Source organism: Eupeodes corollae, chromosome 1 (genome assembly GCF_945859685.1).
Source record: "Eupeodes corollae chromosome 1, idEupCoro1.1, whole genome shotgun sequence".
Lineage (NCBI taxonomy): Eukaryota > Metazoa > Arthropoda > Insecta > Diptera > Syrphidae > Eupeodes > Eupeodes corollae.
Window position 1 is genome coordinate 121,394,965 of NC_079147.1, and position 14,868 is coordinate 121,409,832.

The 14,868-nt window shown below is 34.2% G+C and overlaps 1 protein-coding gene across 2 annotated transcripts in view; it reads left to right on the forward strand.

Annotated features, from left to right (window-relative positions):
• The window catches only part of LOC129953726 (glycine receptor subunit alpha-2), a 209,268-nt gene that overhangs the window by 19,320 nt on the left and 175,080 nt on the right, over window positions 1–14,868 (forward strand). For both annotated transcript variants that reach the window (XM_056067121.1, XM_056067122.1), the window contains exon 3: window positions 41–267. In XM_056067121.1, the coding sequence (XP_055923096.1) occupies window positions 41–267 (227 nt within the window). The remainder of the gene's footprint in view (window positions 1–40; window positions 268–14,868) is intronic.

The following is a 14,868-nucleotide window of genomic DNA, read 5'->3' on the forward strand; positions in this document are numbered from 1 at the left end:
CATAATCGATTTTAAATTTTACTAATCTTATTCATTTTAGACTTATGTAACTGACATATTCTTAGCTCAAAGTTGGCGAGATCCACGTCTTCGTCTTCCAGAGAACATGAGCGACGAATATAGAATACTGGATGTCGATTGGTTACATAGTATTTGGAGACCAGACTGCTTTTTTAAAAATGCCAAGAAAGTTACATTCCATGAAATGAGCATACCTAACCATTATTTATGGCTTTATCACGACAAAACACTTCTATACATGTCCAAGTAAGTTTTTATTTTATATTTAAAAAAAGTTGCAATGAGATATGAAAATTTCTAAATTTACATAAGTATGTCCTGCAGCTTCATAAAGCTTTCATAAAAAAATTTTGTATAGGTACTTACACATTTATATATTTTTTGGCAACTTGCTGGTCTACTAAAGACCATTACTTTAATTTGTTGGAGTTTTTTTCAAGGCCCCCTTCGCTAGACGATTAATCACAAAATTGTAACGAAGTAAATAGTTTGCTAGTTATTTGAATTTCAATCTGGCGCCCAAATTATACCAGTCGCCAGTTTTTCCAATACTGAATTCGCCTTAGTTGTAAGCAAATAAATGTTATAAAAAGAGCGACATTTGAATAAACGAGACCTTCTTTTATAACTTGAACTTGAATAATCATCTTTCGTTTTGGTTCCACTTGCTGAGTTTGTTTGTCCTACTATTTTCGCGATATTTAAATTTCGCAAACAAGGTAAAGTCGGTTATTTTTCGGAAATAGAATCGTTGCCAACTCTTTTATCAGAGTATCAACCAGGCTCTACCTAAGTCCTAAACGATCAATTTAGAGATACAGGGTTGACGGGAAAACAATTCGTGACCGTACAGTTATATTGAAAATGTGTGAAGTAAGCCCCACTTTTATTGATTTTCCAATTTTTGAAAGAAGTTTAAGGATTGTTCCCATTTTGTTGCGCATTGTTCAAATATACCCAGGTCCTGATTTTACACAAAAATGGTGGTTTAAGACTCCAATTTTTTTTAAATTTGTTCCAGATTGTTTTAAAAATTGTTTATACTTTTTTGACGTAATGTGAACCAAGAGCTACAACCATTCTCAAACCCCAAATAAATCCCAAAAACACACCATTGCTTCTAATCCAATTTACGAATACAATTTACATGTAATAAAATAGCAACCAAGCAGAATTCTCAATTTGTTTTTACCTTAGAACCATGGACTGGTACTCACGTCATAGTGACTCAAGTTATATGCTCAGAAACATAAATAAAATCTGCAACTCATTAGCGCGTATGAAACCGAAGAATTGCTATCGATCATAGCACACTCAGAAGTACTTTTGCAGGTCTTCAAACGATCGGCATAAAAGTTTAATATTTGTCGCTTTCGGGGCTCAATTTAAAGCAATCCAAATAGGTTTGTGTTTTTGTAATCTCATACGATAAAAGAGGTGATATACAAGATTTCAAAGGGGAATTTCAAACTGACCGGACATTTTGGTATATTAAGCTATTCAAATCGAGAAAGAACTACAAATGTATGTGTTTATAGCTGTCTTTTGGATTTCTGTTATCGCGTCGCGACGCGTGGTTTGTTGATTTTTGAACTCTTGTTTTCGGTGCACCGAATTGGGAAAAGAATATTTGAAATATTCTTTCCGGGGTTATTACCTTTACTTTGACAAATAATGTTACCTCTCCACTTCTTATGGTTCACAAACATAACCCTTAATAAATTAGCCAACCGAATTCGAATTCGTTCGTACGCCCGTACGTTCACGACGTTTTTTCGTCGTCCATAGCTCAAAAACCAGAATATAATAATAATGCAGAAAGAAGCAAAGAGGGCTCCCAAAAAAATAGGGTGCGTGATTTTTTTTATAGCAGTTTAAAAAAAAGTGAACATTTTATATGCTAGTATATTTTTGGTACCCGTGGCATGATGGTTAGTGCGATGAACTGTCATGCGTGAGGTCTTGGGTTCGATTCCTGCCTTTGCGACCTAAAGTTTTTTTTCACGGGTACTGCCTCTTGCGAGGAATTGACAAATTCTCCAAGAGTAATTCTTGTCATGAAAAGTGCTTTCTCAAATTTGTCGATTGGATTCGACTTAAAACTGTAAGTCCTTTCCATCCCTGACAACAGTACTCGCACACAGGAATGATTAAGAGTTGTCAATCACTAGGCCCTAGTTCTCAAACGGACTGTTGCGCCACCCAATTTATTTATTTAGTATATTTTTGGAAAAAATGCAACTAACGATTTTTTTTATTAATCAACAAAAATTTTTTCACTTTGAAAATTTTACGAATTAAGAATGATTTCATCTCTAACACAATTTTGTGGAACAGAATTTTGAGAAAAATCAAATTGACAGTTTTTTTTTATAAAAATTAAAAATCTAAAATAAACATTACTTAGTTGGTAAAAATTGAATTTCGCCTCAAATATTTTCAAAAACTTAAGGTTATGGCATCAAACTTATTATATCTTATAAGAAATGTTATTTTGAGCATTCGGTAAAATTTTGAGAAAAATCGAATTGACAGTTTTTTTTTTAAATAAAAACTTAAAACAATATTTAACAGAAGGTTTTCGACTCTAATATATTTTCAAAAATAAAAAATATTGGTTTTAAACTAATTTTGTTTTTAAGAAATATTGTTTTCAAATCGAATTGACAGTATTTTTTACAAAAAATGAAAACGTAAACAAAAAAAATGTATACAAATTGGTAAACATTGATTTTCGACTCAGATATCTTTTCAAACTTTGAGATATTGGCATTAAACTTCTTTTATCTTTTAAAAAATATTGCTGTCAACATTGGGACAAATTTTGAGAAAAATCGAATAAAAACATAAAAAAATATCTATTAAAAAATGTGTGATATTGGCTTTAGACTACTTTTATTTCTTTTCAAGAACATTGTTTTCAACGATCAATAAGTTTTTGAGAAAAATCGAATTGACAGTTTTCTTACACAAAATAAAAACCTTAAACAATACTTACATTGAATTGGTTAAAATTTACTTTCTACTCAAATACTTCAAAAATTAAAAAAAAAAAAAATTTTTTTTTTTATTTCACAGAAAATGTTGTTTTCGGTACTCAGCAGTTTTTTTTTATAAAAATATAACAGTCCGTTTTTTTTCATAAAAAAATTAAATCTTGACAAAATGATGTTCGGTTCTTGATATCTCTCGAATTAATTTCATTCATCCAATTTTTAAAAATTTGAGAAATGCTACTAAAATGGTAAAAAATTGTTTTCATCTTAAAATCTTTTTAACAAAATTAGATTTTCAAACTAAACTATTTCTTTATATGAAAAATATCGTTGGTAAAATTTTAAACAATAATTCAACTAACAATTTGTTTAACCCAACACGAAAAACAACAAACTTTTAAAAATGACAAATCTACAGACGAGGTGGGAAGTTATCAGTGAGGGTCGCATCCCAGCCCCTTTATATAGGATGAAATAAGTTTGAAGGCATAATCTTGAATAAAAAAAATTAAAATCAATTTTTACCGACTTTAAGCAATGTTTACCTTAAGTTTTTATTTCTTGTACCAAAAAAACTGTCAATTCGGTTTTTTTTAAAATTCTATCAGATGTCAAAAACGTTATTCTTCGTTGCATACAATTATTTTGGAGATTAAATCGGTTTTTGTTTGTATATTATAGGTGAAATTTATTTTTGTTCAGTTTTTTTTTGTTAATTTATAAGGCACAGACATCTCTCTAAAAATGTTTCTAGAGACCTTGAAACGTCGAGAAATGCTAGCATTTTAAATTCGACAAGTAAAGAAGTTAAAATTTAAAATGTACGTAACTATTTTTTTAATATAAAATCGTGTCTCGGGTTCCGCTCGTCCAGATTAATAACGAAAGCACGGCGGATATCAGTTACATTGTTGACAGCGGTTATTAAAATTATATTGTAATTAAATTAAAATCAGTATCTCTACTTAATTCTTACTATACGGCTGTTGTTTCTTTTTTGTTTTCTTTCTCTCTCTGAAATGAATAACTCCAAATGAATGTTTAAAAGTAATTACTGAATTAACTTTTCTATCGCGTGAAATATGTGGAGTAGTTTCACATTTAGAATGTTTTATAATCAGCAAAAAGACTTTAAAAATATGAACTCTTATAGGAATTTCTTTAATTTAAGTGTGAAATATGCACGCATATTCAATTACAAAATTTTCAGAGAGCACTTACAACACGTTAGTTAAAAATAACATTTCTAATACGTATATATATTTAATAAGGAATAAAATAATTAATAGAAACCAAATTTTTTTATTTATAAAAAAAAATCCCGGAATATAAAAAATATATAAAATTGGCGCAGTCAGTAGGACCTCACTAAGAAATTAAACGCCATTTAATTAATAGATGAGATTCAGTGATCGAACTAAGAAAATAATGTAGTGGGTAGAAATTTAGAAAGGATTATAGAAAATAATCTAATTTATAATTCGCGGTCAAGAAAAATTTTTCTTCTGCAACAAAAACAAATTATAAAACTGTGCTTTGTGAAAATTAATAACTCCGAAGACTATTTTTTTAAATGAAATCTAACTGCCGAAGTAATTAATATTCAATAAAAAAGCATATTTTTTATTCGCTAATACACCAAAGTGATTTTTTGAGTTAAAAAAAATAATTACATGCTCGTAGAGAGAAAAGCAAAACATGAAAAGCATTAGTCTATGAAAAAGACCCAAAACAGTGAGGGAATAGTTAAATAAATCAAATTGATGGATAAATCTATATACTTACTTACTTGCTTAAGGTGGCACTACAGTCCAAAATGGACCTGGGCCTTAACCAACATGCGTCTCCAGCCATCCCAGTCCCTAGCTATAAATTTCCAATTTCATACGCCAAGTTGGTTGAAGTTTTCAGCAACCTACGTGCGCCAACTAATTCGCAATTACATGACCCAGCCATCTAAGTCGAAGGACTTTATTTCTGTTAACTAGGTCAGTGTCGCTGTACAGTTTTTCGTTGTATCTTCTCTTCCATTCGAAGAATTTTTCACTCGAATCATCCTAAGACGCTTTCGTCTTTTTTTGACAAGGTCCAGGCCTTAGCGCCACAAATGAGAACCAAAATGATGAGTGTCTTAAAAATGTTGATTTGAAATGTTCGAGAGAGAATTTTACTACTCAAGTTGAAAGAAGCAGCGATTTGGAAGAGTTATTCTTTGATTTCAGCGCTGGCGTCATTCATTGCCTGACTTTATAGCGTAGCATAGGTAGACAAAGTCCTCAACTAACTCAAAGTTATAGCTTTCGATGGTCGTCGTTCAATGTCCTTTTCACATAATACGGCAGAAATTATGCTATATATAGATATCTTCAATTCGTTGAGGTCGGATAGGTGGAACTATTGCGTTGCATAGTTGAGTTGTTCTATCTCCCTTACAGCGGAATTCGATTCGTCATCGCCGCATTGCATAATCTCAACATAGACTACTAGGTTCTACTACGTTCCCCTGATTGTCCTTACAGGCTTCAGTTCATGGTTCGATCGATCGAGCTCTTCTCATGCTTCCTTTTTTACATCTAAAAAGCTGGTGTTTTTCTTTCCTCTTCTGCTCGTAGACCTTACGAGCAGCTCTGGTCCTTCTGTGCAGTGCCGTCATGTATTTCCTTAGCTAAGCTGCGTGCGCTTGCTGGTATTCGTTGTTATACCAGGGGTTTTACTTTACTGGCCGTGTGAATTCTAGAACTTTTAAGGCGAAATCTCTGATGGCTGCAAGGCAATGAAGGTTTTCAACTTCTTTAGAAGTTATTAGAGACTAGGTAGGAGAAGGACATGGCAGTCTCTCACGATTCTCACAGTGCTTCCTTGTTTTGACTTCGATCAGGATATTTGTAGCCTTACCTTAGCTACAGTGAGGTAGTGGTCCGAGTCAATGTTGGCAACCTGAAATGTCCGGGCATTGTGTTTTCTGGAGAAATGTCGTACGTCGATCACAATGTGGTCAATCTAGTTGACACTTGATTAAGAGATTTGCATGTACCTTTGTGGATATCAAGATGTGTAATCTGCGTACCAGAACGTCTCGCCCAGCAGCCAAATCGATCAGCCTAAATCCATTGTCGGAGGTGGTGTCGTCTTCTTCTTCAAGCTTTGCGTTTAAATCCCCTAAGGCAATTTCAATATCATAGCCATAGGCTCGAAGAATATGTCTTTTGAGTCTTTATCTTTCTCTTTTATTGGCGAATTTAGCCTTGATACGGACTTTTTGCCTAAGTTTAGTTGCAACAGTAAATCCACACCCAAATAGACGCTTTCTCTTTTCTAGGGCTTCAGATAATTGCTTGGGTGCACACGGTCTGCTATTATTAGGAAGACAACCCTCTAACCTTCAGGGTCAGATTCTTAGTATAACTCCAATGAGCCGGATAAACTGCTTCTCATACGCCCGGGCTCCGAATATGTCGTAGAAGAACATTAATGTGTTCATTAATTATTTAAACCTTACTTGAACTGCAGACGCTCCTCTCTCGGTTTCTGCCCCAAAAACTTTCCAATGGGGTGAGAACGCAATGTCCAGTGATGACCATCGAAGTGCACCAGTCGGTTGGCTTGTCTACCTGTTCGATGACCCCTTGAATCACCATGTCGTCTAATTTTTTCTTCAGATTATTAAGAAGCAGAACTGGCACGCGCCTAGGTGTGTTATAGCAAATGGAACGACATCATCTTCCAGATTGATGTTGTATGGGTCGTTTATTGTTCCCAGAATCTACTGAAAAGTTTTGTGAAATCTTGTTTAGGTTGCAATTTTCTTAAATTTTCCATCTGGTTAATGCGTCTGACTAGCCCGAGATGCTGATAGACCCAAAAGAAGCTGTGCCAAGCCCTTTATCACATAGATTTTCTCAAATTTTCGCTCCTGTAAATAGACTAAATCCCCTCGGAACATGCCTTTTGTTTGAAGTTTGCACAACAAAGCACTTGGTCCGCCGGAAGGAGTGAAGCCATCTTGAATTTTGGTTAAAAAAAAACGAATGGGATAGTTGTAACGTCAGCTCAAGCAGTTCCCTGGTGTTAGTCTGGGAGGCGACCGTAGGGTACCCTACCTCATAAGCCGGCTGGAATTGAGTGCCAGAAATGGATAAAGCATGACGTGGCATATACAAAACTGCAGGGGGGGCTAACTTTTTATGGGCCTTGTGGTGACAAAATGGCTACTTCCGGTACCGATTTTTTGTACATACCTACCTCATCAGCCGACTGCAAAAATGTACAACGGGTCTATTGGAATTTACTTACAGATTTCAAAAGGGGAGGGCGGGCAAAAAAAACTCGGGCCAAACCGCTAGTCGGCCCATCTCGAAAAACTGTATTTTTGGTACAAACCTACCTCATCCACCGACTAGACAAATGAGGTATCAAATGAAAGCTTAGACTCTCTAGATTAAGAATCCGTTGGGAGGGCTAAGTTTTGATCGGCCAAACATGAGCCCACCCAGGTGTTTTTGAAAACAAAAAATCAAAATTCATTAACTTTTTACTTACCGAAATTTCAAAATTTTTTATCTCAAATTGAAGAAAAAAAGGGAAAATACGAACATTGGAATTCATTTGGTCGTGTCCTTGGAACAATAGTGTACCTACAGAAATGTTTTATACCTTCCTGGAATCCTTGAAGTGTAAGTAAGAACTTTGCATTCACACTTTTTAGTTAAAAACAAAACAACTATTAAAAATGTTCAAGCATTTTTTCATTAATTTTTTTTTTTCGGCTGACTCGGAGTTAACAAAACACTATTAAAATTTGCATTCGGCTCTTAATTTTTCGTGGAACCTATGGTTCCATTTTCTTTTTTATTATTATTTGAATATATAAAAATCCATTCGAACACAAAAATAAATATTAAAAATCTAACAATATTTCTTCCTAATTGCGAAATCAATAGAAATCAACTGATTCAAGGTCGCAGAGCATTTTGTCACGAGTTTGTTGTTGTCCTTGATTTCCGTCGGAATTGAACCACACTGACCGAACATGAATTCCAATTCATCGGTGGTCAATTTTTAACCACGAAGCTCCAAGGCACCAATGAATTACTTTCTCATTTGGCCTTCAAAATAGATAAACACTGTTGGCAGATGCTGCTGTGTTAAATTTGGGATGCAGGTGGTAGCTGTAGACCGCAGAAACTGTTGCATGTGGTGGTGTATGAGCGAACAGAGCGGCACAACATTTGTGTACAAATGCAACACAACCCAAATAACTTCTCCAGCTTTAGTCACTTCGTTGACGTAATCTTGTCCGAAAATTTCCCACACTGACCGAAAAGAGCCTTGTCTGCGAATGCTCGCATCCACTGCCATGCCATTCGTTTGTGACGATATTCCTCGCGAACACTTTCGTCTTGGGAGTCTTCAGATTCGTCCATGTTCATGTTTTCGATATTTTTCTGCTTCTCACCACAAGTTCGCTTCTCAATGGCATTCTCGAGCGTGGGTGGAAGGATACCTTTTGCACAGAAGACATCATTCCATTCAGAATCTTCATTAATATCCTGCATTTTTAAACAAATTAACAAAACAACAAATGCTTCATTTGACAGCTTAAATCAAATCTAAAATTCTCACCACAGCAATTTAATAATAAAAAAATTTCAAAACAAGAGTAATGCACCGCATCGAATTGTTGTTGGATTTCACATTTCAAAATTACAAATACAACAATGTAAACAAATGGGTTTTGAAGGGTAAGACGTACGAAAGATTCCGGTCTTTATATGGTGTGTCTATGAGGAAAAGGTTGAATGAGTTAGTTGTTAGTTGTTAGTCGTTAGTAGCAGAGAGAAAAAACTAATCGAGAGAGCCAAATTTCCTTGTCTCCGTCCCTTCGAAACCTCTTACTCTCATTTTTTATAGCGTGTTGAATTCGTATCGGTGTATACATTTTTTCACCTCGGAGAGCAGAAAGAGAATGAGACATTTGATATTTCTTTCTCTCTCTGGTTTTTACAAATTAATTCTAGCAACAAATTTTCGTTTGTCAATAAATTACGGTAAACCTTATAACGGTAGATCGTGGTGAATTTGTTTTTTCCTTCTCTTTCTCTGAGTTACAGATAGATGGCATTGACAACCAAAAAAAGAAAAGATGTGTTCAGAAAGAGTTTAACAAGGTTAAGGTTTTTAAGACTAGACTTTATTTGTATATATGAACTAAATCGCACCAATAATAATAATAATTCAATGGAAGTTAATTATTTGCCAAATTATGTGAGAAATACAATTAAAATTACTCAAAACTACACTTTGTTGTAGACTTTTTGGTCATTTCCCACAAGTTGCATTTTTTGAGTTAGGTCACTTTCATACAAAGGGTGCGAAATATATGCTATGTTTATTTCAGTAATACCTTAACTACTAACTTAACTACTTTATTGTCTAAAATATACGGCATTGCATTATTTACATTGAATTATAAATGGTGGAAATAATAAAGTTCTACAGTTAACCGGGAATACTTATACAAAATATCATATCTTCTGCAATTGTGGTATCAATCGATATTTTATGGAACTTATGTGTTAGCGTAACTATGTAACTCAAAGATAAGATATTATTTATAGAACTGGAAAAATTAAAAAAAATGATGCATAGGACTTAAATTTTGGTATTCATTTCACAAATTCTTTGACCTAGCGAGAATACAAATATTTTTACTTTTGTAGAAAAGTACTTTTCGGCTTATGTAGTTAAGCCTTTAAAAGCAACATACTAGCTTAGTGGAAAGCAGTAAGAATAGCTTATCACCTATTCACAAATCTTATGCGATGAAAATTGGCAACAGAAGTAACAAGTTGAAGGTTTTTTTTATTTTGTCTCTAGTTAAGTAACTTATTTTCAGCATTTTGAAAATGTCGGTAACGTAAAGAAAATAAACAACGAGTACACACAAATAAAATAGGAATTTAAAAAAGTGATGAGTATATAAAAATGTTTTCAATGTTCCTGGGTTGTTTTGTTTTAATGATCCATGTTTACATTCTTTAACTCTCGTTTGCAATGCTCCAGCAACTCTCGCAGCCAAAATTAAGTCGATGAACTCTGAAAACTGAAACAAATCTGAGTTTGTTTTTTCGTTTTTCAACGAAAATTAAACGCATAAACGCAGCTAATAATAAAATAAATAATAGTTGTAGTGCTTTCAGAGTTTTATGTTTCTAGGTCCTAATTCTCATTGGACTGTTGCACCACCTAATTTATTTTACTTAATTAATGATTAAAACTGGCTTCAAACAACTAACTAAAACTTTTCCTAAATGCGTACTTTAAAATTGTTTATAAATCTTCATTGTTCTGGCACCAAAAATAGTAATTAATTTCACTTCATATTCGAATGATATTACTCCCAAACGAACACAAGGAGAGTGCCAAAAAATTGTTCATCCACAATTTTGAATTTTCTTTGAACACCCCTGAACAGCTGACTGCATCCGCCATTTTTTAAAGGTGGACGCCATTTTTTTCAATGTGGGGAGTATGCACATCTTCTTGCATAAGTATTCGTAGCCCACATTTTTTTATATGGAGTTAATACATATGCAAGTTTATGTGCAAATCCCAGGCCCAGCTTGTAGGCAAAAAGAGAGCAACCGTCGAAGTTGGTTCTCTCGTTTACTTTTTTTCTCTCGGGTAGAAAGTCAACCTCTAGTCTAAATTGTAAGTTTGTGATCAATTCAACTTTTTATGTTAAACAATATATAATAAAAATACTTCTGTTTTTCATTTTAAAATTCGTGTTTTAATTTTGTGACTGAACCCCCCAGGAATTTGGGAACTAAACCGTGATAAGTAATAGCAGACGAATTGAGTGCTGGAATATCTATCGTTTAAGAAAAAAAAACTCCGGACGCCAGCAAGCAGACGGAGTTGAAAACCAGAGCAAAAAAAACAGGTGCTCGCGCAAAGTGAACAAATAGACATATATTTATACATATTTATGCGCATTGTGCGCGCAGCTGAACATAGGGGAGATAAACATTACTGAAATTGTGTTGTGTGTTTGCGCAGCTGGAAAATAACTTCCAAGAGGAGAAACAAATAGACGATCGAAGCTGAAAGAAGGAAGAAGAAAAACATTAAGAAAAAGCGATTCAACAGTAGCGGCCGTAAATATTAGTATCATTGTAGTAAATTATTAAAATTTCGAAAACATTTAAATTTTTAAAATCTATAAATTCTTTAATTTAAATTATTTTCATTTATTTGGCACGAGTACGATAACTTTGGCGCCGAGATATAATAACGGTTTTTGGTAGAGGGGCTTAATACAAGCATTTTTTACTATGGGAGGGGGGGGTCTATCTCCCCCCGTTTAGGCGGTAGGGGCAATTTAAAAAAACATGTACTTTAAATGGAAAAAAAATAATTAAAAAATAACGGTAATACTTACAATTAAGTATTATACCTTTTTTTAAAGCCAACACTTGTGTCTAGTAGCTTGTTTTTAAATCAAGTCAAAACTATGCATAGTTTGCGAAAAACACTGTTTTAAACTCAAAATTTGGTAAAAAAAAAAGTTAAAAATATGGTTTAGAGTGTAATATTTCAAAACTTTTAGATTATCTACAGTTTTTTTTTTAAAAATACATTGCCCTTATTTATTTTTGATCGAAAACTGAAAACTAGATGATTTTATGTCTTTTAGTTTTTGAGAAAATTGAAAATAACCACAACTACTATTTTAATTTAATTCTTTTTTTTTGCTTCAAAAATCTTATTTTGATAGTAACAATGGTAGGTGCAAGTTTGGTTGTATGCAACAGTGGGATCTGCAACCCCCCTGCTTGGGCTCACTATAGGATTTGGGGTGGGTGCGAGTTAGGGTGGGTGCAAGGTGGAGAGGGGGAAAGTGCATGCAAAATTTCATATGCATCTAAATAAACTGGATATAAAAAAAGTAATTTAATTGAAATATTTTGTTTTGGTAATTTTCAATTTTCTCAAAAACTAGAAGACATAGAAACATCTAGTTTTCAGTTTTCGTTAAAAAATAAATAAGGGCAATGTATTCTAAAAAAAAAAATTGTAGATAATCTAAAAGTTTCGAAATATTACACTCTAAACCATATTTTTAACTTTTTTTTTTGACCAAATTTTGAGTTTAAAACAGTGTTTTTCGCAAACTATGCATAGTTTTGACTTGATTTAAAAACAAGCTACTAGACACAAGTGTTGGCTTTAAAAAAAGGTATAATACTTAATTGTAAGTATTACCGTTATTTTTTAATTATTTTTTTTCCATTTAAAGTACATGTTTTTTTAAATTGCCCCTACCGCCTAAACGGGGGGAGATAGACCCCCCCCCTCCCATAGTAAAAAATGCTTGTATTAAGCCCCTCTATTATATCTCGGCGCCAAAGTTATCGTACTCTCCCCATTTATTTATACTTTTAAACTTATTTTCAAACTATTTTTAATTAAATTATAATTTTTTGAATAATCAAATTAAAAGTGTACAGATAAGAGGTTGCATAATGGATGGCATCGATAGCACTACTTACGGTAGAGGAGTTGAAGGGTAAACTAGAGAGTTAGGGTTGTCATGGACGGCAACAAAACAGAGTTGATAGAAAGATTGATAGGTCACCACCAAGCTACGTCTATTGATGGTTCTGACGAAGAAGATTTTAATGATGGTGTAGGTGGTGATAGGGGTGCGCGTAGGCGGGAAAGGTCCCATAGGCGATGACTGGAGTTGGAAGTTTGCCACCCAGCTCTTTCAGCTTCAGAGACATCGAGGACAGCGTTTCTTCATTTTCGGGCGAGGATACCCATTTTGGATCAGCCAGTATGAAGACACCTGTTCGGTGCTGGGTTTCGGTGAGGTGCAGAAGTTTGTGTTTGGGAAGAGACTCATTGCAGGAGTGGCTAAACTTTTCACACATGGGACTTAGGGGATAAGGGATTGGAGTATGTTGAAAGAAGCACTGATGAAAGAATTTTCTATTGAAGTGAGCTCATCCGTCGTCGTCGTAAATTTACGGACATATACGGACGAGACTTTTAAAAAAGTACCTTTATAGATTAATAAAAAAACCGTTAATAGATTATTTTATTGCTGGGTTCAGAGACGACAAAGTTAACAAAATTGTGCTGTATGAGGCAACTACTCTGGAAGAGTTGAAAGTTAAGCTCAAAGTTTAAGAGCGAATGAAGCAGCAGACTATTCTCAAAGGCGTCCAGTTGCTACAGTGAAGAAGGAAGCATCAATTTCTGCTAAACGTTTTGAGCCAATAAAGTGTTTCAAGTGCGGCGAACAAAATCACCTAGCTAGAGTTTACCCACATGGGTAAAAGTGTTTCAAATGTGGCATTATGGGACATAGATCGTTTGATAGGTCATCTAATGAAAGATGCAAATTTGATGGGCGTAAACGTGACAACATTGATTGACACAAGTTTGACTTACCTTTGCTGAGGCATGAGATGCTATTGCATTTTCCAAATATAATATTGGAAGAAAAGTCAACTATCTTGTCAGGGTTGGGCAATCAGCAAATAAGCACACTTGGATATTTTGATACAACTGTGACAATCAATAAAATTCCATTTGAGGTCAGATTACTTGTTGCGCGTAAACGTGACATGTTATTCTCGATGGTGATTGGAACCGACGTCATAAGCTTCAAGCTTCTGTTGTCATTAAAAGTAACGAGGTAAGGTTTTGGTGCAAAAGATGAACCGGTACAAGAAGAAGAAGATGTTGGGCCGGGGTATAGTAGAATATCTTTATGCGTAGGTGGGGCTAGGAAGAAGAAGTATGATTTATGAAAAGAAGTTGGGAAAGGCAGACAGGTTGAAGAAGAGAAGGTTGCACCAAGGGTTGTAGGAACGTTGAGGGAAGACCTCCTCACGGCAGAATCAATCCGAAATACAACAGATAAATCGAATTGAGATACGATTGCAGAGCTTAGAAAAGAGTTTCTAACTATGATGAGTAGTTGAGCGGTGAAAAAAAAGATTTCACGTCTGTAGTTGACCTGTCCGATTTGCCCAAAGAATTTCAGGAGAAGATAAAGACGCTTGCCCAAAGTTATAAGCAGTATAAAGAGGAGCAGAATGAAAATAATTTTGAAACGAATTGACATATGCTTGAAAGAGAATCTTAATATCTAAGAGATACTCAGCAAGAGATCTGCTAGTAACTAGATATAACAAGGGAAAACGTGAGAGCAAAAGCGAAGTCCAATATCGCAGAGAGAGAATTACCCGTATAACTGTACAGATTCACCACACAATTACCTTAAATTAAAATGTTTTTTTTTTTAATTTATGAAAAAATTGTTTCCACGGATAGTAAGATATTAATTATGATGACAATTTCTTGCCTTATCGAAAGTGTACATGAGGAGGTGCACCGCTTCATCCATCTGCTTTTACCTTTTGCTTCTATCATCATCTCCCAAACCGACACGCTCAATACAACGAACTTCCCAAACTCTCACCATTGAAATACAGTATTTTTCTCTAAAAAAAATTACCTCACACATCCATACAGCTCTGAACCATTCCTGTGTGCGAGTCCCCTTGCATGATAGTCCAACACAATTTTTTATTAATTCAATATTAAACCTTTCTTAAATCTAGACAAACATGCATGAAACTAGCCTAATTATCCATAACTTACAACTAACTTACTGATCCCATACGGACACTCTAAGTTAAGATATAACACTTTATACTAATGCCTTTCGGCCCTTAGATCTATTTTACTGTTATTCATTTTATTTATTTTTGTATTTATTTTTCCAAATCAACCAGAACAGCACCTGTACATTGTTGTTTTGATTTATTCCATT